Below are 26972 nucleotides of genomic sequence, written 5' to 3' on the forward strand. Positions count from 1 at the left end.
GAGATAATCGGATTTGAAAAAAACCGTTCTATGGCAGGTACCGTTAATAATGATTTTTAAACAAAAATTTTTTCATTGAAAGATAGACCTTAGCTTAAAACTACTACTTGAATTTTTTAAACAAAATCGTTAGAGCCGTTTTTGAGATATTTCAATTTTACTAAATTCGGTATATGACAAGTACCGTTATTTTTGGTCCAAAAAAATTAATTCCAAAAACCCCTCTGGAGAGTCGCCAAATAACGCTACATAACAAGTTTGACAACAATCGGTCCATCCGTTTAGGCTGTAGCTCCTTATACAGACAGACAGACTGACAGACTGACAGACTGACAGACTGACAGACTGACAGACTGACAGACTGACAGACAGACAGACAGACAGACACACAGACAGACACACAGACAGACAGACAGACAGACAGACAGACAGACAGACGGACTTCCGGGACCCACTTTTTTGGAATTGTCTACCATCGTAATGTCATGGAAAAATGTTATCTCAACTTTTTTTTTTTGTACGAATGCATAACTTGATATAAAGTACCTATATCGCAAGTAAAAATTCAATGCAAAAATGTGTGCATTAAATATTTTTTTTTTTAAATATTAGTCGAATTTCTTACAATTATTATTTTTTTTTAATGTGAATATTTTTCAGTTGCCATACATTTTTTTTTAATGCAAATTTTTTTAATGCGTTACTAAGCAGCACTTTTTCTTGTGATTATGGAAGACCAATACACTCTCTGAAAATTTAAAGCATATATGTACCCACAACTCACTCATGTTTGCAAAGTCGGTGCTAGCTTAAAAACTACTGCACAAATTCTTTTGAATTTGAACACAATTTTTGTAAACTATTTACGAAGTAACGCGAAAGAGGTTTTTTGTTTTGCAAATTCGTTAAAAGTTTTTTTTAATTTTTTCCTTAAAAATGGTGTTTTTCTCTTCAAAGTATTCGAAAAATGTAAAAATTGAAATTTCAGAAATCCCTTTCAGCGTTACCTTGCGGAAAAACTATTATTATTCGTATGAATTATGAATTTTTGATACAAATTTATTATTAACATAGCAATTTTTAATTTTAAAGTAATGATGTGTATTCAAGCATCAAACTTTAATATTCTATAGAGTTACAATCAAAAAGAGGCAAATTTGTCCTTGGATTTTTTAAAACAATGTCGACAGGATACTCCAACATACGAGTATATTCACAAAAATTCTACTCAGGTATCATATTTTAATTAAAAAAAAAAAAGAAAACAAAGCTATAAAAAAATAAATAATAATAAACTGATGTAAAGTACGTTTTCACTTTTGCAACAACTCTCATTATTAATCCAACTCGGGTGCAAAAATATAACAAGTCAAATGAATATTGTATACTGAATGCCTTGAAGTGTTTATTAAGCCCTTAACATGGCAATAAAAAAAATGCTATACACTATGAAAAGGACGAAACAATAAATTTCGAATCCTTTTTGGCTTTTGGGTTATTGTGAAAATATATATCGACAAAGAGAAAGTATACTGTCGAGTGACTAGACTGATGGCATGCGAATTTTTATTACTCATTTTGGGTTTTTATTTGCTGACGAAAGATAGACAAAATAACAATAGTGAAACCTTTAAGGATGAAAATATAAATAAAAAAAAGAACATTTTCAAGGATAGGTTTATGAGGTGCAGGTGATTTGACTTGAGCAAAAAGAAAATACACGCAAGGATATGCTTAGTATAATTAATGAAAGTAACGAGTACTTAACACGTTACTATAACCAAACACCTAAATGTTTTACTGTCTCACATTTTCATTCAAGTTCTTAAAAAAAACCACAAAAACCATTTTGTTTTCGAAAGAGAGACTATTATCACTTTAATAACGTATTTTAATAAAAGTACTCACCGTTAAAGTAGCCGACCACGATGTTTCACCACTCTCCGATGAAGCGGTACATGTGTACAAGCCTGTATCTGTTTGTTGTAGGTCTGCAACAAAATACAAAGAGACAAAAAAAAAATGATATAAAAATGTAAATCGTTAACACTTGTATGGAGATTTAATTGACATAGTATCAATTACAAAGGACATCACAAAAGGATGTCACACAGGAGACTTGTACAGAAAAAAAATAAAAACAAAAAAATAAACAGAAAAGGAAAACGAGCGAAAACAAAAAAAAAAAGAAATAAGGTACTCACCATCAATCCTTAGCGATCCACCCTGGACAATCATGAAACGGTGTCCACTCTGTAATGGTACACCATCTTTGTACCACTTGACTCGTGGCATTGGAGTTCCTGTCGCTCGACATGGTAACATAGCAACACTACCCTTCGGCAGTGTTTGGTTGGATGGGCCTATTTGAATAATGGGCGGCGGAGTATCATCTACCGACGTCACCTGGGTAGAGTATGGAAATTTTATTCGTTCATTAGCATAAATGAATTTTCATATCATCCCAACCAAACTATGGAGTATGGATGCGGGATGACTATATGTTAAGAGAGTATATGTGCGAGGTGTCTTTGGGGGCTATAAATACGAGTACTATGATATGAGACCGGGACAACTCCAATGATGACGAAGGATATCCTATTTCCCATTCATAGAGAGCTCAGTGATCTCTCCATCGTATACACCGGTTGGAGAGGGTATTTTTCTTCTTTTTTTTTCGGTCTCGATTCTTGGTGTATAAATGAATTCATTTCCATGTCATGGCAGGCAAACACATTCATCGAGAAATGAATTTATTTATCTCACAAATACTAGTTGTGTATCTACACTCAGAGAAAAATTTTAAAATTTTTTAAACCAATTATATCAATCCTGTTTTTGAGGTTTTAGATTGGGCTTTTATTAAAGCTAGAATTTCGGGTGAAATCTTGCTCAAAGGCTGTACCAAATAAGTTAGAATTTTTTTTTTGAAACGTCAAAACATACGTTAGAGAATCGGGTCTAGTATCTTATAACCCGAACAGTTCCTTTATGTATTTTGTTAGCCGGGAGAATTGTCAATTTATATTTTTGAACAGAATCTAAACTATGCAGAATTTCAGACTAGTCTTGAAGATTTTCTATCTAACCGTTACCCTATTCTTAAGTTAATTGATAAAGTGTTCCATTTCTTCAAAGGTGTTATGTGTCTGTAACTAACCTGGTTGACCAAGACCCCTCAGACGTTAACGAAGTATTAAAATATCTTAACGATTAGACACTTCTTCAGTTCTTTACCCGGAAACTCATTTGAATATTTATCTTTTATTCTGATGTTTGGTAGTAAGTAAAAGTCCAAATCAACCAGGAGTACAACTTCAACTGGAAAATCCATTTCGCGAAAAGACTATGAAATCTCATCGCTATGGATCTGCTTTGAATTTATTTGTAGTTAAAGATCGTGAAACAAGGCCCCTATAACAAACCGAACTGGGAATCTTTCCAAGCTCCGAAATCCTAGTTTAGTAGTATAATAGAATTGTTAAAAAAGTGCTCCCAACATCACTACAGTGATTAAATATTATTCGAAGTCTCAATTAAATGCTAGAAAGATCGCTTAAACTATCTAAGGGTCTTAGGATGAGGGACGCAGCTCTCTGGTACATCAGTCGTTATTGCATCTTCTTTTTCGTTGACATTTCACACAAACGGAATATTAGTTTCTTCAAAAGAATTCAGTATTGACAATCTTCTTTTACCAATTATCCATTTGAAGTCAAAAACAAGGTTTAGGAAAACAAGCCTTTTATAAGGCAAGCGCTTTCGTCTTCCAAATAGTTAGTTTTGTACCCAATCAAAACAATTGTGTTGTCAAACTTAAGAAGCAGTGTCTTCCTTGTATAATTCTTCGTCGGATATCAATAGCGGGAAATTTTTTCGAATACCTCAAAGATGTTTTCAGTGAAGCTTCTTTCCAGTAGTTAACCTTCGGTTTTTGCAAAACTAATTGTTTGACAAGATACAATCTCTAGAATAGAATTGAAGAAACATAATAATAGCCATTGTTTTGGAGTGTAAAATTCAGTTTTCTTTTCATTTTTTATAAGTTGGGTGTCAGAAATGGACCCTTAAAGACTTTGTGAGATGATTCTCTTTTTGCTTTATCTTTCTCTTTATCGAGGAACAGCTGGAAACACTGCATGAATAACCTGGAGTAGGTTACTTTCGATGGTTAATGTTCTAATGCTTCAGTAATCAGGTGCTTAAAATTTTATATAAAACTTTTTGGCACTATTTTGATCAGAATCAGAATTTTTTTGCATCCTTGCAGCTTCCTTTTGTCCCTCGTTGCTCTAAACTTCCCTTTCCTTGCTTTATTTGAGTTATGAAACATCTGTGTGTCACAGTTTGGTTTTTGGTATTTATCATCATTTTGTTGAAGCAGTTTAGCAGCAGTTAAGCTCTTATTTGATTATGTCTTCATAATCGTAGACGGTGTCCAGAATTCTTCCCAATCACACTTGATTTATATCATTGACGAGAAATTCGGGATCGGGTCAAAATTCTGGCTTCAAAATTCAGTTTTTCAAAATTCTGCGTTTTTTACGAAAATTCTGTTTTTCAAAATTCGGCTTTTTTTCTATTTTGTCTTTCAAAATTCTGCTTTTCAAAATTCTGCCAGCATATTTTTGAACAGAAAAATTCTGCTAATTCTGTTTTTTTTTTTTTTTCATAGCATGTGGCTTAGATGCTATTAGGGGAAAGTGGCCTAAAATGGCACCCCAAGGTAAAATGGCCCCCTTGCTAGAAATCGTAGAATCGAAAATAATTAGAAAGTTTTATGAACGCGATTCTTTATCTGGCAAAACCAACATATACGAAATTTCAGCAACTTCAAGCCATTATTTGAAATTTGACAGGTCAAACTGTCTCTATAAACCTCAAAAAGTACACTCGTTAAAATTTTGTGAAATTTTCTTTGCAAAAAAAAAGTATAAAAAAACATTGTATTTTGGAAAAAGAAGTTAAGTTACTGAAATAAGTTGGTTTAAAACGATTTAAAATTTTTTGGTGTAAAAATTAAATTAACTCAAAATGGGAAAAATGGCCTACTTAGTGCTTGGGTAAAATGACATACCTATTTCACATGTCATTTAAATTTTTTTCACATTTTAATTTTTTTAAAGTGAAAATAGTTGCTATTTAGCAGAATTTTGAAAGCAGAATTTTGTAAAGCAGAATTTTGACCCCGGCAGAATTTTGACCGCAACCTGATAAATTCTTGAAAAAAATTCAGGGTCTAAGGCAAAACTCTGGGTATGCAGAGTATCCTTTCTAAAGAACTTTTCAAAACTCTACTAGGAAAACATTATTTCAAGACAGCTTTGAGAAGAATCTTTTGTGACTACTTCAAAGAATTCTTTGAGTAGGATTGATCAAGCTTTCAATTTTTGTCCTTCATAAGTCATACAATTTTAAAGATAATTTTCAGTTTTGAGACATTGAATATTGGAAACTAATTAATAATTCAAACCCAGTTGAATTTGTCAAACCAGCCAGAAACAATGAGTGCAAAAACAATTCTGTTGTTGTTGCACTCATTCCATTTGTCTCCCACCGAAATGAAATTATGTATTTTATGTCTGCTATTTTAAAAATGGTATTAGTTCTATAGAAAAAGGAAATTCTGCTTTACGTGAATTCTTGATGTTTCTTTTAATTTTTCTTGCACAAGTTTTTGATTTCTGCTCAGTTTTTTATTTATAAAATTGCCTATAGATTTCGACTTACTGAAAAGAATTTCTCTAGCGATAAGGTATTTAATTTGCTTAACTGAGTTATCAACTTTATGTTATCTCATTCAGTTGAAATTGGATATTTTTCTCTGAGTGTAATAAAATCCCTAACGCACATATACAATCATATACAAATTTTATGTAGAAATATCCATATAATATTCTATAGTTGTTGGTTACCTGTAAGAACGCACGAATTGTCGTGGAATCGACAACACTAAATGCCGAGCACACATAATAGCCGGCATCGTCCTTTTGTACGCCATTTATTTGCAATGTACCCTCATTGGAGACATGCAAGTGGCCATAGGAATTGTTTGGAAACATTAGCATGGATGAGCCTTCTTTTGTCCAGAAAACGGATGGCGGTGGATTACCATCGGCGACACACTGAAAACGTGCCACACCATTCAGACCGATTTTCTTGTCCTGTGGTTTTAACACGAACTTTGGTGCAGCTACAAGGAAGAACAGAACAAAAATATTATACATTTCTATGTTTTTTCTTATGGTTTTTAGAGTTTTTTGCTAATATAAAAAAAAATAACACATAACAGGAGGAAGAAGAACAAAAACTAAAAAAAAAAACATCACCTACCATGAACAATGAGTTCGGCTCGTGCACTGATTTGTCCGACGCTATTTTGTGCTTCGCAGATGTAAATGCCCTCGTCGCCAATTGTTAAATTTGTTATTTCTAGACTAAGGTCCTCCTGAAGGATGCGGGCTCTGTGTAAATGTAAAATGGAAAATGAGAGATGGAGGTTAGGAAACACGTTTTTAATTTATGGTTTTTAGTTTTTTTTTTTTTTTTCAAATGGAAAAACGTACCTTGCTGTTGGGATGTTGCCGTCATCTTTTTTCCAAAGAATTTTTGGTTGTGGATCACCACCAACGAGACATTGGAAACGAACAGTTTGTCCAGATAGCATTGTGCTATCTTGGGGTTCTTTTTTAAAGTATGGTTTCACTGCAAAAGAAATTAAATTAACGTTGGAAATTTAATATGATATTGTTATGCAGAAAATACAATTCAGTAGTTTGGTAAAGTAAATTCGCTAAAGGGTGGAAAAACTTTATCAAATTTAAACTGAATACAATTTAAGGAATTTTTTGTGTATTTTTTAAAAGACTATAGAAGATTATTATTTATTTATCATTTAATTTTTTTAAAAGAAAAATTTGCAATGTATTTAAACGGTTTTTAGATAATTGAGTATGTATGTTCCGTCATAACTTCAAATCTTATAATCATAATTTGACAAATTAAACATTGTTAGGAGTTTCTTGCTTGTCCGGAAGTTATGGGTTATGAAACGGTCTCTCAAACCGCGCCCTCTAGGCATAAAGTCATAAACTAACCTAGTTTTAGATTTTGAACTTATGTTTTTTAAAATGATGTTTGGGTTGTTATTTAGTAAAAAAGCCGGTTTACGGACGATGATTTAGTTTGATAACGTCATAAGAACACAGGTTGTGTGCGTTTGTTAAAAAAAAATGATCTAAAAATTATTTGTCTGTCAACTTTCTTGTAAAAAAATAATAAGATAATAAGGACGGAATTCATAGTCGTTACTCAAGTTAAAAATTTTCTCAATTTGAGCATTAACTTGAGAAAATATTTTTCTCAATCAATCTCACAATGAAATTTGACTGATTTCAGTTAACTGTCATCTAAAATAAATATTTTAATTCAAATTTTGCAAAAATATAGTTCATTCATTTATCTGTTAAAGAAAAAAAGATAAAAATAAAAAACGGTTAAAAACGGTCAAAAGACTTGAGATAAAAAACTTGTTTTTCTCGTTAATCCGTCAAAAATCATTTAGTTTTTTGCAAATTCATGCGCATAACTAAATTATATGTTCTATGAGTTTGAGGTTTTTTGAATGCTACCAAAAATTCCCTTAAAAAAGTAGGTGTTTTTCAAAGCAGAGGCTTAAAAAAATCCGTATTAGATCCCTCTTTTTCTTATTATCTTTTCAATGACATTTTTTTAAATTGTAAAAAAAAAAAAATAGTCATTAATTTGTCAAAGGTCTACCTCATATTTTAGTTTTAAGAAACGATTTATAACATGATTTTGAAATTTAAAAAAAATTTTCAATACCATTGTCAGCCTTTCAATGCATTTTATTTATCGGTTAAACGAAAATTCAACTTTCTACAACGTCGCGTATTAAAAATAGCCACTTTTTGCAATTTTGTTTTACCCCTATTTACCCTATTAAATGATTTAAAATTTTTAAAAATCCTTCATTCGTATTCAACTTTAGGTTATTATCTTTTAAATAAGTGAAGTTTTTAATATAACATAACTAAACTATATGTTTTATTAGTTTGAGGTTTTTTGAACGCTACGAAAAATTTCTAAAAATAAAAACCCACCCAAAAATACTCTTAAAAAAGTAGGTGTTTTTCAAAAACTCATATTTCAAAACGCAGAGGCTTAAAAAAATCCGTATTCGACCTCTTTTTTTCTTATTATCTTTTGAATGACATTTTTTAAATTGTCAAAAAAATTTCCACTACCTATAGTCATTAATTTGTCAAAGGTCTACGAAAGAAACGATTTTGAAATTTAAAAAAAAAATTTCAATACCATTGTCAGCCTTTCAATGCATTTATTTATCGGTTAGAAGAAAATTCAACTTTCTACAACGTCGCGTTTATAAAAAAGCCACTTTTTTGCAATTTTGTTTTACCCCTATTTACCCTATTAAATGATAGAATTTTTAAAAATCCTTAATTCGTATTCAACTTTAGGTTATTATCTTTCAAATAAGTGAAGTTTTTAATTTTTGCCGCACTGCTAAAAATTTCAGGTGGAACGGGAGAAAATGGCGTCACTTTTTCATGGATGTTGCCATGGTTCATCGATTTATAAGATGTTATCACGTCAAAAAATAACTGCAAATTGTATTTTAAAATTATCCGTTTTTCAATATTCTACAGATCAGAAATTACTTAGGTAACAATGGACCAACAGAAATCTACTCCCATATTAATTCTATCCTTATCTCAAGCACCTATCATGCATCTGTCACTCTATATATCCAAAATCGATTGACTAAAGTTCATCAAACGTTTTGCATCTTTCATTCAAAATCATATAAACTAACCTAAATAAACATTTTAACTTCTCCCTCGCTGTTCACACGACACATAGGTACTCAAAGTGAACTTGTTTATTAGTCCATCTCACCTCAATTTACAAAAAAGTTCAATCCTTAATAGGAAAACAAAAAATATACCCACAAGAGCACTCCTTATCCATTCGAGATTCGACATCAATAATAAACAAAACTGAGAACTAATCAACGTTAATTAACGAACCAAAAAAAAAAAAAAAAATTCAACCTCCCGTCTCTTTTTTTTTTTTCTAAACAAAAAAAAAAAACGAACTTAAATTAAATGGGAAATATCTAGTAAATGAAATATATCCCGTGTAGCTTTCAATCATCAAACGGCGCCTACCACTCCCTCTCATATAGAAAAAACAACAAAAAAATAAAAAAAAAAACAAAAAAAATTCTTTTACAGAGAGACACACTGTTCACCTCGTCGTCGTTGTCGTCTCCTTCATAGGACGGCAATTTATCTAAACAAACATGAAAACCCGCACTAACTGATCCAGAAACTTATTCAGGAGCCTTCTCCCTGCGACCCCCTCTAAAACAACAACCAAAAAGCATAAAACAACTGCAAAGTGCATTCGAAAATGAAATTTTAATTGGGGATCCTTCATGTCGCCATTCTCAACATCCATGGATGCATGACATTCAGGATGGAGGTGAATTTTACCTGTTTTCTAAAGTGAAACTGATTGCTTAAAATTAAACTAAAATATATGTAAAAGTGAACTAATGTTAGTTTTTATGTTTTACTCAAAAAGTTTCGAAAAATTTCTTCTAGAAAAACCCAGAATTCTTTTTTGAAATGAAAACTTAGTGATTTGAACAAGATGAAACGAAAACGCGACACGAACATTCAACTTTCTATAACTTTTTTGTTTTAATAGATAGATGAATGAAATTTGTACTGTAGATAGGTAATTATATAAATTATAATTGTACAAAATTTCAATTAATTTCATACCTATTCAAAATTCTGAGATAACGGTAAAAAGATGTTCTTTTCCTACACACGTTATATCTTTTGATCTAGTGCACATACAAATTTGATTTAACACACATATACACAATCTTAAATTGAAAAAAATTGAAAAATACCTCAAACCACCTGTGGAGATGTGTTGCCGATGAGCAGCCACCAGTTTAGGAAGTACCGTAATCTCAGTTTGAAATTTCGACATGGTTGGCTTAAAACATTCTTATTTTTTTTGGAGCCATGGTAAAAATATGATTGAAGCGTTATATAATAGGTAAAATAATAATCTTTCAAATGATATAAAATTAACTATAGGTTGTCGTTTAAAAAATATGGATTGATTTGATAAAAAGAGGTAGATTTTATCGATTTGTTTTTGCAAGAAATATTATTTTTTTAAGGTTTCACTTCTACCACGTGTGAACTGCACACATGATTTTGTTTTTTTTTATATCTTTTTTTCAAAATTATGACCATATATAAAAAAATTTTTTTTTGCAAAAAAGAAAAAACCGATAAAAAAAATTAAAGGTATGATATTTGACTAACTTTTTGTAATAATCCAGTAACTAGGCATTATTATCTTTCAATTAAGTCATCGTAACGTAAAAAATTGTTTAATTTAATATTTTTTACGAATTTAAAAAAAAATGTTACATGAGAGTAACGCTGGGTCGGAAAGGGTTAAAAGGTTTAATCAGTTTCTTGGCGACTGAACATATTCCAAAGTGGCTACTTGGGAATCACCTGAGCAAAGAGATCAGGTTGGGTATTTAGAAAAAGAAGTTCATATAGCTTTACTTTGGTTGCAATGCAGGTTACTTTAGGTGTAAATGTAATGGGGCCAAAATACTAGTTAGTACATAAAAAGTTGTCCCTTTGGTTGAATTTCATTGTTCTTAAAGAAAATGGACAAATTAGTAGAAAAACTATATTGAGTTATTAAATTAACATTATTTACATTTACAAGTTTGAAACCCAAATTTGGATTAAATTGTTTGCAAATCACGGTAACATTGTGGTTTATCTTGGTAACGCAGTGGTATTTAAAGTTATAAAGCTGATTTTTGGTAACACAATGATATAAACTATTAATTGAAATTAATTTTTCCATGATTTAACTTCATAAAAGACATTCGTTGTTCCTATAGTTTCAAATAGGAATATCAGAGAACTTAATTATACATGATTTTACAAATAAAACTGAAATTTGCAGTAAAGTAACGCAGTTGTTTGGTTTTGATCACTTTGTGTTTAAATTGTCATAAATATAGAAATATAATTCAAAACATCGGTGCAAATGTTATTTTATAATAGATTCAAGTATAACCATTCTATGTCAACTAAAATATGTACATGAAAATATATTGATAAAAATTTCCATTTTTTTTTTCAAAATTTACCCTAATTAGGCATCAAAAAGTATTTTGGTCCAAATACCTTTAGGGAGTTTTAATATTTCGTTTTAAGATTGCACAAGTAGTTTTGCAAAAAAAAATTAACGGTGATGTAATTCGACATCAAATTAATATTTAAAAAAAAACGCGTTTTTGACATGTTTATGTATTTCAAAAACGTGAAATTTTTACAGTGAAATTTTGACTCAGCACACAAAAATCCTCTAGAAAAGTGGGTTTTGGTTCAAGCTCTATTTTCGTTACCGACCCGTGAATTAAAGAAATTGTAGCCATGACCACTTGCCTAACTACTGAACTTTGTCTTCAAAGAGGAACTAAAAGTATCTTATCCCGTGAAGGGCACCTTAAAAAAAAAAAAAAAAAACAGCGGATATAGGTGCCTGGTTGAAGCTTCGTAGTTGGTGAATGGGAGTGATTTTGACGAGTAAGTTTGGATCCCTTTATTCCTCGTGATCCGAGTTTCTGCAAATAAAACTAACTTTTTCGACTATTCACCTGCCTGGTGACTGAACATATTCGCATTCGTAGCGTGGATTTGGAACACGTATCATCAACATAAGTCTCCGATTTAATAAAATTAGTAGATACCTAAAACCCATGAAATCAGTTCCGAGGAACTATTAAACAGAACAAGAATTGATAGGAACTTCGGACCTTCTTTAGCTTCCGGCCTGATTTTTTTGGTATACAGTATTTTTTCGCTTTTAGATTTTACTGAAACTTTAGCTGTTCTGCCCTTTTTCCGAATTTGTGCCGAATTTTTAAAATATTTTACGTTATTAAACTGGCAAAATTCACCTTTGAAAGCCGCCATTAAAGAAAGAGTTTGGCGGGTTTGTTGTTGTTGTTGTTAAATCAAATGTTTGTGTGTGTGTGTGTGGGAGAGACTGGTTCCGGCTGTGTACACACTTTTTACCAATTTTGCGCTCAAATCAAACAAAATGCAAAGTGCTCTACCAGGTCGAGTGTAAATAGACGAAGGAGTTTATACTCCAATTTTTTTTTGTTCCGTTTTTTATTTTTTTGTTTTCAATTTGCATCTCTTTTGTGTCTATCTGTCAAGTCTGTCCAGTGCGAGTCGAGTGATGGAAAACAGAGGCGCGCACACATGGTGCACACAGGAAACCATCACCATGACATTTGATTTCTCACAACCATCCAGCAACGTCGACGACGGACGAGGAGCGTCATCATCCTCATCGGATGGTTCCTGTTTTTGCCACACATCGAACAAATCGAATTCGGTGAGAAAAGTAATTAAATCATCTCCTGGAATGCAAGAGATACTTTCAATTTGTGTGTGCTTTGTGTGCGCCTCAAATGAATCCGCTTGCCACGCTGCGCTCCTTCCACATCATTGCCGCAGTTCAAGTATCTCAGGAGATGCAACATCAATTCAATTATAGTTCCTAAGCGCACTCATGAGGATGCACCTCAACTATACCAGCCTGCGCCGCCGCCCGTTCTACCGTTTGCCATCTCATGCTGAGAATTTAGAATGCTCGCGATTATCAAGATATTTGACAATTCGAGGCTATATGGTGGCGACAAACGACGCGACATAAAAGTTGCTCGATGGCGGCAGCAGCGGTGTGGTCCTACCCAAAAACTACTTACACGTATTATAGAAGTGGAAACTTTCAAAGACAAACCTTGTATATAGACGAAGAGATCCGGAACATGATACTGAGTTATATAGAAGACTGCAGGCTTTTGGTGTTATGGGGATTTTATGCAGATTAGGAGGATGCTGCTACGGCTGATGCTTCTGCGGCAATTCTTCGGAATGAATTTTCGTTCATGTTTTAGGACTTTCTATTTGCGGATTTCTGACAACCTCTATAATATTGGTGGAGAAGTAGAGAGAGATGCTTTTGGTGATAGTAATTGGAATTAATTCGAATGGAATTATGGTATCGGCGCGGTAGATCGGTTTTTAAGAAGACACAACTTGCAATGCATTTTTCCACTAAAATTTACACAAACTGTGTGTGGTTTAAATGTGTGTGTGTGTACTGTTACAAGTTGGGCTACAAAATTAAGAATTTAAATTGGGTGAAGTAGATTAGGTAAGTTAATACAAAATTTAATTGAATTGGAGCAAGCCAGATAATTGCGAAAGGCGACAACATTTATTTATTCTTACTTGGGAATTATATTGCTCCCAAAATAAACTTTGATGAATTTAGATTAGGAGCCATGTTCTCATTAAAATTCCACAAACTAAAAAATATATTCTAGGGTTTCAGATTGAAAAAAATCCATAGAGCAAAATTCAATAGAAAAAAGTACGTATACGCCCGAGTGTACCAAAGAAATTATTCTTTTAAGAAATAAGTTTATTTGAAAAAGGTAATCCTGGAAAGCATTATAGAACATAATCCTTAAACCATTTTGGTGAATGTTAATCTGTTAGGTATTTCAAAAGCTTTCAAAGAGTTTGGCATAAAAATGGCATCAAAATGTTAATGCATATTTAGTACAGGTAAAAAGTACATGTAATCAAGAAATGAAAAAAAAAAAAAAATGTTACACTCATGAAACTTGGCTTTTGGGATAAGAACCAAGGATAAAAAAAGTCTATAAAAAAAAGTTGAGTGGAAGGGTGTTTTTTCGCGGGCAAGAGGGAGGGGGTGAAGGTCAAAAATATAGTGAACAAAATTGTTTGTGTTTTTACAGTATTTTTTGATGTTGAATCTAATGACACAAAAATAAAGTCAATACGATTGCTCTAAGAAAAGTTATTGTCGATTAAAAACAAGGGTGCTTGTTTTTTGTCCTCAACAGGTTAAATATAATCAAAATCCATGAGAAAAACATGCTACACTGATGATTAAATTAAATTAAATTATCCCACGCCTCTTTCCCCCCCAGATACCGCACGCGCTGGGGTCCATTTACACCGAGTATGATGGCACTTGCGGTGGCTAGTCATATCGGCACTTAAATTAGAGTTTTTTGAAGAAAAAAAATAAACACGAGATAAGAGCGGGGCTGCTTATTACAAGCAGATACAAAATGTAAAAATAAATATGTAACTATATGGGAGCATGGGGAAACATACAACCATATAGAAAAAGAATTAAAATAAAGTATTAAATAAAGTTAAAATTTAAAAATAAGTAAAAAAATTAAAAAAGTGTAGAAAAAAAAACAATAAATAAAATAAAAAAGCATGCTTATGCACTTGTTAGATCAGTAAAAAAAATAAAAAGTCCAGTTTCAGTTTCTCTTTTACTATTTCACTATTTACTAATCTTTACTAATCTTTAGGTCCAAGAGGGCTATGAAATACCATATAGTAGGTTTTTTTGTGTGATCTTGCTGTTATTACAATCAAAAATATTACAATTTTTATTAACATTCCTTAACATTCTCGTAATCGGTTCATTTTTGCCATAATCAGTTCTATGAAGAGCTTGATGAAATTGCGGGGTCGTTCTGAGAGAATAGGAACTTACGTTAAAACTAATTTGCTCGAGGAGGGTGGAGTTTTCAATTACATTACATAAAATTTGGTGTATGAAAATAACATCGGCAACTTCGCGACGTTTTTCTAAAGATTGTAAGTTAATGAGTTGCAAACGTTCTTGATAAGGGGGCAAGTTGAAATTATCAACCCACGGAAGTCCTCTTAAGGCAAAACGGAGGAATCTACGCTGTACTGCTTCAATTCTCTTGATGTGGACTTGGTGATAAGGGGACCAGACTTGGCTAGCATATTCAAGTAAAGGCCTCACAAACGTGGTATAAAGTGATTTCGTAACGTAAGGGTCAGAAAACTCTTTAGACCAGCGCTTGACGAAACCTAAAGCAGAATTAGCCCTAGATATAATATTGTCATAGTGGGATCTGAAGTTAAGTTCATTATCACAAATTACACCCAAATCCTTAATGGTTGTTACTCTTGAAACAATACATTCATTGATAAAATAGTCACGTGGTGGAGGACGGAGTCGTTTGCGGGAATATGTGATTGCTTGGCATTTTTCAACATTAAGATCTAAGTTATTTTTCTGACACCAAATAAACAAATTGTCTAAATCAATTTGCAAAAGCAAAGGGTCGTTTGAAATTCGGGATGAAGATTTAAGATAAAGCAGGGACAAAGTATTCAAAAAGTTTTTCAAAATATTTTTGGTGAAAGGCTGTTTTTTTGATGGGTTGAGTTATGCGTGAGAAAGGTATCATAACAGCTGACTTAAATGTTATTAATTTTTAAAACTCGGTGAAAAAGATTTGGTTGATATAAGAATTAAGAATCTATAAAGTGTACAAAATTATCTTTAGTGAAAGGGTGTTTTTTTAAGAAATGATGAAATTTGGAATAAGTACCACAAGAACTAGGAAAAATTGTTACACCAATGAAAATTGGTAAAAATTTTTCATTTATAACAGAAACCAAGAACTCAAACAGTCTATACAAATATTTTAGGTGAAAGGGTGTTTTTTTTTTGGGAAATAGGAAAAATCCGCGATAAGTCCATTGAAGTCAAGGGTATAAAAGGTACCCTTACGAAATTCTTTTAATATGTTTTCTAGACTGATTCAAAAAAAAAAAAATTTTTTTTTGTTCAAAGCATTGTTAAAATTTTTGTTGGAAATGACGAAAAAAAAATACTGTAAAAGTTTCAGCCCTTAATGTTAACATTTAGTACCGCCGCATCGCAAATTTCTATTTCCCATACGATTTGTATGGGAAAGATTGTGTATTTGTGTTTAAAATTTTTTATCTTTTTAATGGTTCATCAAAAAGGCTAGATTTAATCATTTTCTTGTATAAAATTGAACGCTCTACAAAATTGCATTTATAAAATTTAAAAAAAACGGACGCGAAAAATTAATTAAAATAATTTTTAGTTGAAAAAATGAATAATTCGAATTTATTGAAGAAATCTAATATGATAGTATTAGGGGTTTGAGAGTTATATAAAAGGATCTGTGAAACCAAAACACAACATAGAATAAATTTTACTTTTTCCGTGGGCTATAGGTCTTTCTTCAATATACTTTGTTAGTACTAGTCGACGTTTCGGGTATGCTTATACCCTTCTTCAGGACTAATATTAGTGAAATATATTAAATATATTTTAACCTCTTAGGTTTCTAACTTCTTGGAAAGTTGTTTGTTTTTGTTTTTAAATTTTAATATTTCAAAATTTCAACAATTGAAGTCTTGAAAAAGACTTTCGTTTTATCAAAATTTCAAAATAATGAAGTTTAATAAATTTCTATTTGATAAGAAATTCAAATTTTTATAAAAACAAAAACAAATCTTACCTAAAAATTCTAGTCAAAAAAAGATAAGATTTAATCTAAAATACTTCTTTGGACAAACTGACTATAAATATTGCTAAGTCCCTCACAATCCGATCTCCTGTTAACAGTATTATCTGTATCTAAAATATGCAACATTTCTAGCAACATTCTCTTACTATAGTGTTTTTCTGTTTGTAAAATGTCTACATTATTGAAATCAGGTCTATGTCCTTCATCTAAACAATGTAAAGCTAACGCTGTTTTTTGGGACTGTCCGCTATTTATATCTGATCTATGACCAGCTATTCGATTCTTAAGTTTCTGCATAGAAGTGCCTACATAGACTGAAGGACAATAGTTTGTTCCATCACCTAAGCATTTTATTTTATATACAATATTCGATTTTTCATTTTTGGAAAATTCACCTTTTAAATTCGAGAACAATGAAGTTCTTAAAGTATTTGCCGATTTAAATGCTAAGCGAACGTTGTCTTTATTCATTATAGGAGCATTCAACATTCTATTGGAAAGATTTGGAATATATAAAACACTTTTGTACGAAAATTGTGTAACATTTGTTCCTAAATTTGTTTGAACCAACGGATTAAATTGTTGGTTCAATAATGTTCTTATTATATTCAAAGGAAATGAATTTGAAAGTAAAGTATCCATGATGATTTTAATGTTCTTATGACGAAAGACAATGTCACTGATATCTAAAACTCTTTTAATAAAATTTTTAGCTGTATTAATAATTACTTGTTTAGGCTGTTTGGAATTATAATTTATAAGACGACCCGAAGATGTTGGTTTTTTATACCAATCGAATATCAATTTATTATTTTTTCTTATAACCATCACATCAAGATATGGAAGTTCTCCATTTTTTTCATACTCAACAGTAAATTGAATGTTTGGATGAAACGAATTTAAAGCAGTTAAAGTAGTATTAACATGACTAGATTTCAGGATTATAAAAATGTCATCGACATATTTTGTTATTATTTTTGGCTTATCTAGAATTTTATCAAAAACGTCATCTAATAAAGCTTCCATAACAATATCTGCTAATATTGGAGAAGCTGGACTTCCCATCGGAACTCCTTGTTTCTGCTGATAAAATTTTTTATCGAATTCTAAATAATTGTTGTCAATCACACAAAAACGTAACACTTCCAAGAATTTAATTTTTGGAATTCTTGTGTGATTTTCTATGGTATTCCAACTTTTTTCAACTAATTCTAGTACTAACGGAATTGGAATGTTAGTAAATAAAGAAACTACATCAAATGAAACAAGAATGTCATCTTGTTCTAATATAATTGGAGAAACTGTTGAAATAAATGACGAAGCATTTTTAACATTATATTTTGAGTTAAGAGTTATATTATTTAAAATTTTAACTATATACTTGGATAACTCATAACAAGGAACACTGAGCGAAGAACAAATTGGCCTAAGAGGTACATTTGGCTTATGTATTTTAGGCAATCCATAAATTTTTGGACTATTTGCAACATAAGTCGTCATACATTTTTTCTCAGATTCATTAATAAATGTATTTAGGAATAAATCTTTAACAAGTTTAACTTGTTAAAGATTTATTCCTAAATACATTTATTAATGAATCTGAGAAAAAATGTATGACGACTTATGTTGCAAATAGTCCAAAAATTTATGGATTGCCTAAAATACATAAGCCAAATGTACCTCTTAGGCCAATTTGTTCTTCGCTCAGTGTTCCTTGTTATGAGTTATCCAAGTATATAGTTAAAATTTTAAATAATATAACTCTTAACTCAAAATATAATGTTAAAAATGCTTCGTCATTTATTTCAACAGTTTCTCCAATTATATTAGAACAAGATGACATTCTTGTTTCATTTGATGTAGTTTCTTTATTTACTAACATTCCAATTCCGTTAGTACTAGAATTAGTTGAAAAAAGTTGGAATACCATAGAAAATCACACAAGAATTCCAAAAATTAAATTCTTGGAAGTGTTACGTTTTTGTGTGATTGACAACAATTATTTAGAATTCGATAAAAAATTTTATCAGCAGAAACAAGGAGTTCCGATGGGAAGTCCAGCTTCTCCAATATTAGCAGATATTGTTATGGAAGCTTTATTAGATGACGTTTTTGATAAAATTCTAGATAAGCCAAAAATAATAACAAAATATGTCGATGACATTTTTATAATCCTGAAATCTAGTCATGTTAATACTACTTTAACTGCTTTAAATTCGTTTCATCCAAACATTCAATTTACTGTTGAGTATGAAAAAAATGGAGAACTTCCATATCTTGATGTGATGGTTATAAGAAAAAATAATAAATTGATATTCGATTGGTATAAAAAACCAACATCTTCGGGTCGTCTTATAAATTATAATTCCAAACAGCCTAAACAAGTAATTATTAATACAGCTAAAAATTTTATTAAAAGAGTTTTAGATATCAGTGACATTGTCTTTCGTCATAAGAACATTAAAATCATCATGGATACTTTACTTTCAAATTCATTTCCTTTGAATATAATAAGAACATTATTGAACCAACAATTTAATCCGTTGGTTCAAACAAATTTAGGAACAAATGTTACACAATTTTCGTACAAAAGTGTTTTATATATTCCAAATCTTTCCAATAGAATGTTGAATGCTCCTATAATGAATAAAGACAACGTTCGCTTAGCATTTAAATCGGCAAATACTTTAAGAACTTCATTGTTCTCGAATTTAAAAGGTGAATTTTCCAAAAATGAAAAATCGAATATTGTATATAAAATAAAATGCTTAGGTGATGGAACAAACTATTGTCCTTCAGTCTATGTAGGCACTTCTATGCAGAAACTTAAGAATCGAATAGCTGGTCATAGATCAGATATAAATAGCGGACAGTCCCAAAAAACAGCGTTAGCTTTACATTGTTTAGATGAAGGACATAGACCTGATTTCAATAATGTAGACATTTTACAAACAGAAAAACACTATAGTAAGAGAATGTTGCTAGAAATGTTGCATATTTTAGATACAGATAATACTGTTAACAGGAGATCGGATTGTGAGGGACTTAGCAATATTTATAGTCAGTTTGTCCAAAGAAGTATTTTAGATTAAATCTTATCTTTTTTTGACTAGAATTTTTAGGTAAGATTTGTTTTTGTTTTTATAAAAATTTGAATTTCTTATCAAATAGAAATTTATTAAACTTCATTATTTTGAAATTTTGATAAAACGAAAGTCTTTTTCAAGACTTCAATTGTTGAAATTTTGAAATATTAAAATTTAAAAACAAAAACAAACAACTTTCCAAGAAGTTAGAAACCTAAGAGGTTAAAATATATTTAATATATTTCACTAATATTAGTCCTGAAGAAGGGTATAAGCATACCCGAAACGTCGACTAGTACTAACAAAGTATATTGAAGAAAGACCTATAGCCCACGGAAAAAGTAAAATTTATTTTACTAAAAAAGGTCACAAAAGGAGGAATTAACAACATAGAATACAAATATTCGAAAATTTTGCCAAATTTTTTGAAAAAACCTAATAATTTCGTCAAAAAATCGTAAAAAATGAGAAAAAATTACTTTTTATATTTTAAAGTTGAATAACTTCGAAACGCGGGAGTAAATCAAAAAAATTAAAAAGAGCTTTTTTGTAGAGCGGAAAATTTTATAAAAGAAAATGATTTTGTCAAGCCTTTTTGATGAACCATTAAAAAGATAAAAAATTCTAAACACAAATACACAATCTTTCCCATACAAATCGTATGGGAAATAGAAATCTGCGATGCGGCGGTACTAAATGTTAACATTAAGGGCTGAAACTTTTACAGTATTTTTTTTTCGTCATTTCCAACAATATTTTTAACAATGCTTTGAACAAAAAAAAAAATTTTTTTGAATCAGTCTAATGTTTTCTTTGTCATGAGAATTACGAAAAAAAGAAATTTTTAATTTTTTTTTTTTGTAAAAGGGTGCTTTTTTTTAGAGGTACACAAATATAATACAATTTTTTAAATCTGGACCTATCCTGGTTTGACCTGAAAAATTGGGACTTGCGGACGTAAGATTTTTTTAGATTTTTGAGGTTAGATAAAAAATACCTCAAACGAAGATTAAAACAGAAAAATTGGCCTATTAGCAATAATTCCGAGGTTGTACAATGTACATGCATGTTTTTAAATGCATATGCTAAAATGTCCTCCTTTCTCACGTTCGTTTCCAACGTACACTGTGACGTATACGTGCTATTTTTTTTGTATATATTTATTGGATTTTTTGTAAATGTGCATGTGAAAGAGTGGGAACAAGAACAGTGGGAAAACGGGTTTGTTCGTATTTGTTTCATGATGGTTCCTAATTTGTTTATTAAAAGAAGGTTCAAATATAAGCGAAAAATTGTTAAAAATGGCGGTCAAATTTATAAAAATAAAATAAAGCACCTGTTATTTCCACAGTACAAATTTTGTTTTTAGGTAAAAGTTGGCACTATTGTTATTTTTTGTCATGCATATAAAGAATCAATAAATTTGATTTTAATATTTTACGTGGGAAAGTGCCTTTCGAAAGCCTACGATGGATGAAGCTAATTGGAAATCGAAGACCTTTCTTGATGTTGATTCCCCGATTCTTTACTTGAGGTATGGGACAACCCGCACTATGATTGGACAACAGAAGTTAAGTATTTATACCAGAGACTTCATAAAGTTAGAGAATTTATCAGTTCTTTTGCGTTACTAATGTCAAGACTATAGCGAAATGGAAAATTATGATACCATTTTTTAACTCCTTAATTATTTCGAATAATGTTAAGCGAATGTGAATTCACGAAGTCGGTGCTTAATCATGCTAAATATTAGAGAGACCCATATCATAGTAGTTGAAATCCTATTTCTATATTCAAAGCACTGATTAAAAGATCAACTTAAGAAAGAAAGAAAAAATATTTCTTTTTTTTTTGTTTACAAAGAAATAGCGATTGTATATGAAGTGAATGAATTTTTTTTTTTACATTTATATGTATTTTATAAGAACTCACCCTGTACAATTAATTTGGCATAGTTTGACTCCTTTGTTCCAACTAGATTTTGTGCTATACATTTATAGTTGCCCTCGTCAATTGGTTCGACATTGCTTATCAATAAATTGCCACCATCTACAATACGAATACGTGATGTGGTTCCATAAGACTTGCCCCTCAAGTCATCCAGTGGCACTCCATCCTAATGTACAGTATTATTATAGTGGTTGGATGGGGTTTTGTTGGTTGGTTGGTTGGTTGGTTGGTCCCCCAACACATCATCCAAGAGAATAGAAAATACAGTGTTGTCGATTATGATGTTGATGATTATGATGACGACGACCGACACGATGATGAAGAAGAAAATGTGAAGATGTTGGAAGATGATGTGTTGTGTGATGATGATCCAAAGCGGCGCACAAAGCAGGCGTTTTATGTTTCCCAATATAATAGGTGTTAAGAGGACGTGCCAATTCAGCCAGACCATGATGATGGGTGAAAATAGAAAAATATAGAAAAAAAGAGGAAAGAGAGAAAAAAAATGATATTTAATAAGAATAATAATAACGATAATAATTTAAAAAAAAAGCTTCTTCATTCTTATGCGGTAGGTGGTTTATTAAGAGAGTTAAGGAGAAATCTATTCAAAGGAAGAAAAAAAAACGTGTTGTGGTTTCTAAAAATTTATTATTATTATAGGCGATTTCTTAAATTAACTCCTATAAGCACTTAAGCTATGCTCAAAAATATAAAAAAAAATTGGAGTAATTTGTGGATTTTGGGGGATTAGAACATTTCAAGAAGAGTTTTGAGCACTTTTTGGGAATTGCTTTGATTTACTTCGATCCATTTAAATCCAGATGTGCGCTCTTGTTTCAACGTTTTTAAGGAACATAAACTTTTTTCTAAGTTAGACATAGCCGTTTTAGATTCAAGTAGCTTTCAAATACTGGCAAAATTGATTATATTTAACGACCTCCATGAGTATGCAAAATTGATTTATAAATTAAAGAATAAGTTTTTTATTTGCCGGATTCCCAAAAATTCTTTTAAAAAGATATTTTTCAAAATTTATGAATGATTTTCTGACAAAATTAACTGTTTTGAGAGCTAAAAATTAGTTTGCAATAATTACTGATAGCATTTGTTCATTTTGAAATGAAGTTGTTTACTAACTTTTGCTGAGAAAAAAATAAGGAAAAAGAACAATTAAGTCGATTTTGCTTCTTGATAAGTTTTGAAGTGCACTTTTTATACTTCAAATTGAAATAGAAAATGACTGAGAGGAGCTACAAAATTAATTTTTGCGCAACAAATTTTGTTTTGCTAAGCTTTAATTTCTATAAAAGAAAAAAATTTAAAAATTCAACTTTTTTGAAAATTTAGACATATGAAATTGAGTCTTATTTTAGCGGAATATTGAATAACAAAAAAAAAATAATCGAGCTACAAAATCGAGGTTTTTGGATTTCGTCTTAGTCTAGGGTCCTTCAAATTTGTGCAAAAATTTTTTTTTTAATTTCGCATTTTTTTTAGATTTTGAAAGGTCACTTTTGAGCTATCTTTTTAAAACAAAATGTTGAATATTTTAAAAACGGTTTGAGCTACAAAATTGGAGTTGATATCAAAAATAATGGAATCAAAAGCTACAATAAATGGCAAAAAAAACTTAAAAAAGTGATTTTTTTAAAATGTCTCATTTAGCATTTAGCATTTTTGCGCAACAAAGTAGCATTTAATTAGCTACAATTTTAGGCATTTTGAATTTCAAAAAAACTGTTGAGGCTACAAAACCAAGTTTATGGAATTGAAAAGCATTTAAAAAGCTACAAATTTGGAGGTCAACTTAACTCATTAATTTTAATCATTTCAGATTCTGTCCGCTAACTTCAGACTTATTTTGGCGGACAATTCAATAACTCAAAAACTATGCTAGCTACAAATTTTTGGTTTGCGCAACAAATTAGCATTTTATTAGCTACAATTTATGAGATTAATTTTGTTTGATTCTACCTCAAAGTGTCCGCCAAAGTAAGGAACGTATAGAATGCCATGATATAAACCTGCCAGACTTTTGAATTTTATATCATTGCGGTAATACTTAGACAATTATAATTCCACGTCCAAAATTTGCTTTATTTTCCGTTTTGGAATTTCCTTAATAGACTTTTAGACAGACTTAAGCTTCTTAAAGTGGAAGAAAAGTGGATAGCAAAGGAATCATTATTAAAATTGAAGGATTCAGGGGAAAAACAGCACATGTACACTTTTTGTCAAAAATAAACTAATGATGAGGTCTTGTAGTAATTACTACGCACTATCTGATAGCATCTCACTTTTTTAGAACAAATTTAAGCCTTGCTGAAAAAATAAATAAATTGTGTGCTTTTAGTACCAAGTTGTATGTAGAACAAAATTAAAAAATGCGTTTTTCTCGAAATGAGTTGGAATGAACTAGTGCTGTTTTTCCCCTGGACCCTTCAATTGCATATTTAATCAAAATAATAAATTTTGATTTTTTCTTTACAAACATAAAACCTACCACTCCTACAAAAGGAAATAATAAACTCGTAAATCTTTTGCCATCGGATACATCATTCAACTTTCAAACTATAAATAAATGATAAGATGTGATAAATACCTCATTTACATCTTAATTTGAATACGAATTTCTATAGGTATTTCTGACCCCCAACCCACTTTTTACTATCTCAATCTGTGTGGTCTACGTCTATGTCAAAAAGAATCTTCACATCTTTTTTTAATGTCTTCTTTATTCAAGAAAACAAAGCCCTTCCTTTCTTTACAAAACTTACATCAACAAAAAAAAAAATTACTTTCAAAAGCTAAACTCTGACACTGCCACTTTCAAACTCAAAACTTGACAATGTTGATGATGATGTCATTCAGACAATAAAACTAACATAAAAGAAAACTCCCACTACCTTTTTAGTAAAGATACCATCTCAAAATCCAAATAACAATTTTCACTAAAACCACACACCATTAAAAGGTGTAATTGTTCAAAATTACCATTTTCCAAATCTCATCTTACAAAAAATTTATATAAACACATACTGAGACTATATGCACTGTGCAAAGAGCAAACAACTCAAAACAATACAGAACCGAATAAACAAAACATTTTTTTCAAGTAAACAAAAAAAAGTCAAACAAACCGTAAGAACATGGTAAAGGCCCCATAAAAGCTTCTTTAATATCGCTATAGCTGCTGCGCCACCATATTAAAGATAAAAACAAAAAAAATATATAAAACCCTGAGAAATACCCCTCCTACACACCGTCCGTCCTAGATTGAAAACCAAGTAACCAACAAACCGAACCGAACGGAACACAACCGTCCAACAAGTCTTCTCTCCAACTGGCAGCATAAATAATTCATGACGAATCCAACAAGCCAAAGCCAAAGCCAAGCCAGAGAGCTCACATAAAGTGGAATGCACTTAAGTCATAGTAAGTCTCAAAAGGTATCCATCAGAGATACACAGTCTCTCAGCTCTCACTCTCCCAAGCCCCCATATAACCCAGTGTGGAAGTTAGCAGCAAGAAGTCCGCCCCTACAACTTGTAAGATAAACACTAACCACACCAACCCGCCCGCAAATATTTTCTTTAATACACGTGGATAAGAGTGAAGCTTTTCGGTTTGGATTTTGAGGCCAAGATCCTTGTATTCTTTTGTGACTTTTGTCCTAGAAAGGTTATATCTTTGTGTGTGTGTGGGAGAGAGAGAAAAACAGGTGAATACTGTCCATGGCCACAACATCAAGTGGCATTCAGAAAATAATGTACCCTCTGTAGCCCCCTGTTTTAAAGAAATAAGGCAGATTTATTTGTTTGCTATATTCCCTATTCCCTTTGTGTCGCAGGACTTGAAAGCTGTATAATGAATGGGGAAGGGCTATAATATGCTACCAATTCTGATGCCGACTTCGACTTACCTTCATCCAGATGAGTGAGGGCTCTGGAATTCCTTTTGGTGGTCCACATTCCAAGAGAGCTGTCTCGCCTTTAGCAACCCGCGTATCCTTTGGTTGAACTCGGAAGTCATCTCGCAAAACTGCAAAAAAAAAAAAAATAAGAGAAAGGAACGGTTAAGAACAAGGGCCAACAATTTTTGTTTTTAATTTAAATTCTCTGAGATTGTATAGTATTTTTTTTTTTTTGTCTTTCATAACTAACTTGGAAGACTTGACGACATTGTTGCTATTGCGTATAAACCCAGCAGATCCCTTATTAGAGCTATATACCAACTTACCATTTCTGGCACGCGCGCGAAACGTGCGTCTGGCCTTTTTCAGTTTTTTTTTTTTTTTTTTTTAAAGCGCGTTTAAGCTAGTGACAGAACAAACACAGGTTTTGCATTCCTATTGCGGAAATGTCTCCGCACTGAAGGAAAGAACGAACTTGGAAGCCCCGATTTGGAAGAATCGTGCTTAAAGAACATCCGCAAATTGATGTGTGCGTGGACTGAACAAAGATTCAAAAGAAGAAGAAGAAGAGAGACCACTTAGTGAATAAGAAATATTATTATTTTGCAAGGATCACACACAGAAGTTAACAGAGACATAAGGAAATTATGTTAATATTTGGATCATTAGGATGGAGAAAATAGCCACAACTGTGTTGTGTTGTATTGTAATTTATTTTATTGCTTGCATTTCCTTTATATTATTTGTGTACACATTGTATAATGTACAGTATACAAAATATAAATTGTTTTTTTTTTTTTGTTCGTAATTGAAAAACTTTGTATGCAAGCTGTGAGGAAGAATTCATAAAAATGGGAAAACTTGCGAATTTGTGTTGTAGGTTCGTATTTATTATTAAATAGGGACTTGGACTTGGTAAAATCAAGTAAATTAAAATACGGGTTTTATGAATGGGGCAAATATGTATGTTGGTTTGCAGAAATAGTAGCTTTTTTGATTGGCAATAAATGTCGTGTTTTTAATTTAGCCATGGTTTAAGTTATGGTTTAGTGGGTAGAATATGTTATGAAGTGGTTAGGTTTTTAAATGAAAATTCAAAAACGAGTGGGAAGGCTTGATTTTCTTCATGTCTTTTTTTTTTCTTTGATATTAATATAATGTACGACTGAGTAGAACGAACTTAACTGTAGAGTTCAAGTTGTTTAAATTTTTGAAAGTTTTTTTGATTTTTCAAAAAATAATATTTCTATTTTTTCAAAAAAATCCAAAAATTATTTTTTTGAAAATTTTATTTTTGATTTACAATTAAAATGTTTTTAACCCTCTACTGCATGAATTAATATTAGCGGACGAAAAAAATAAAAAATGCTTTACATGGGTTCATTGGGTTGTTTCAAAACGGTTGTCATTAAAAAAAAATTGTTTAAAAAATTTGTTTATAAGCCAAATTTGGCTTCGTATACATTAG

At 31.1% G+C, this 26972-nt stretch overlaps 1 protein-coding gene across 4 annotated transcripts in view; it reads right to left on the bottom strand.

Annotated features, from left to right (window-relative positions):
* The window catches only part of LOC129906024 (roundabout homolog 2), a 323929-nt gene that overhangs the window by 56687 nt on the left and 240270 nt on the right, over positions 1–26972 (bottom strand). For all 4 annotated transcript variants that reach the window (XM_055981648.1, XM_055981650.1, XM_055981647.1 and 1 more), the window contains exons 5-11: positions 25514–25632; positions 21571–21754; positions 6567–6705; positions 6334–6464; positions 5916–6193; positions 2205–2406; positions 1909–1991 (exon numbers count right to left, since the gene is read on the bottom strand). In XM_055981648.1, the coding sequence (XP_055837623.1) occupies positions 1909–1991; positions 2205–2406; positions 5916–6193; positions 6334–6464; positions 6567–6705; positions 21571–21754; positions 25514–25632 (1136 nt within the window). The remainder of the gene's footprint in view (positions 1–1908; positions 1992–2204; positions 2407–5915; positions 6194–6333; positions 6465–6566; positions 6706–21570; positions 21755–25513; positions 25633–26972) is intronic.

This window comes from Episyrphus balteatus, chromosome 1 (assembly GCF_945859705.1).
Source record: "Episyrphus balteatus chromosome 1, idEpiBalt1.1, whole genome shotgun sequence".
NCBI lineage: Eukaryota > Metazoa > Arthropoda > Insecta > Diptera > Syrphidae > Episyrphus > Episyrphus balteatus.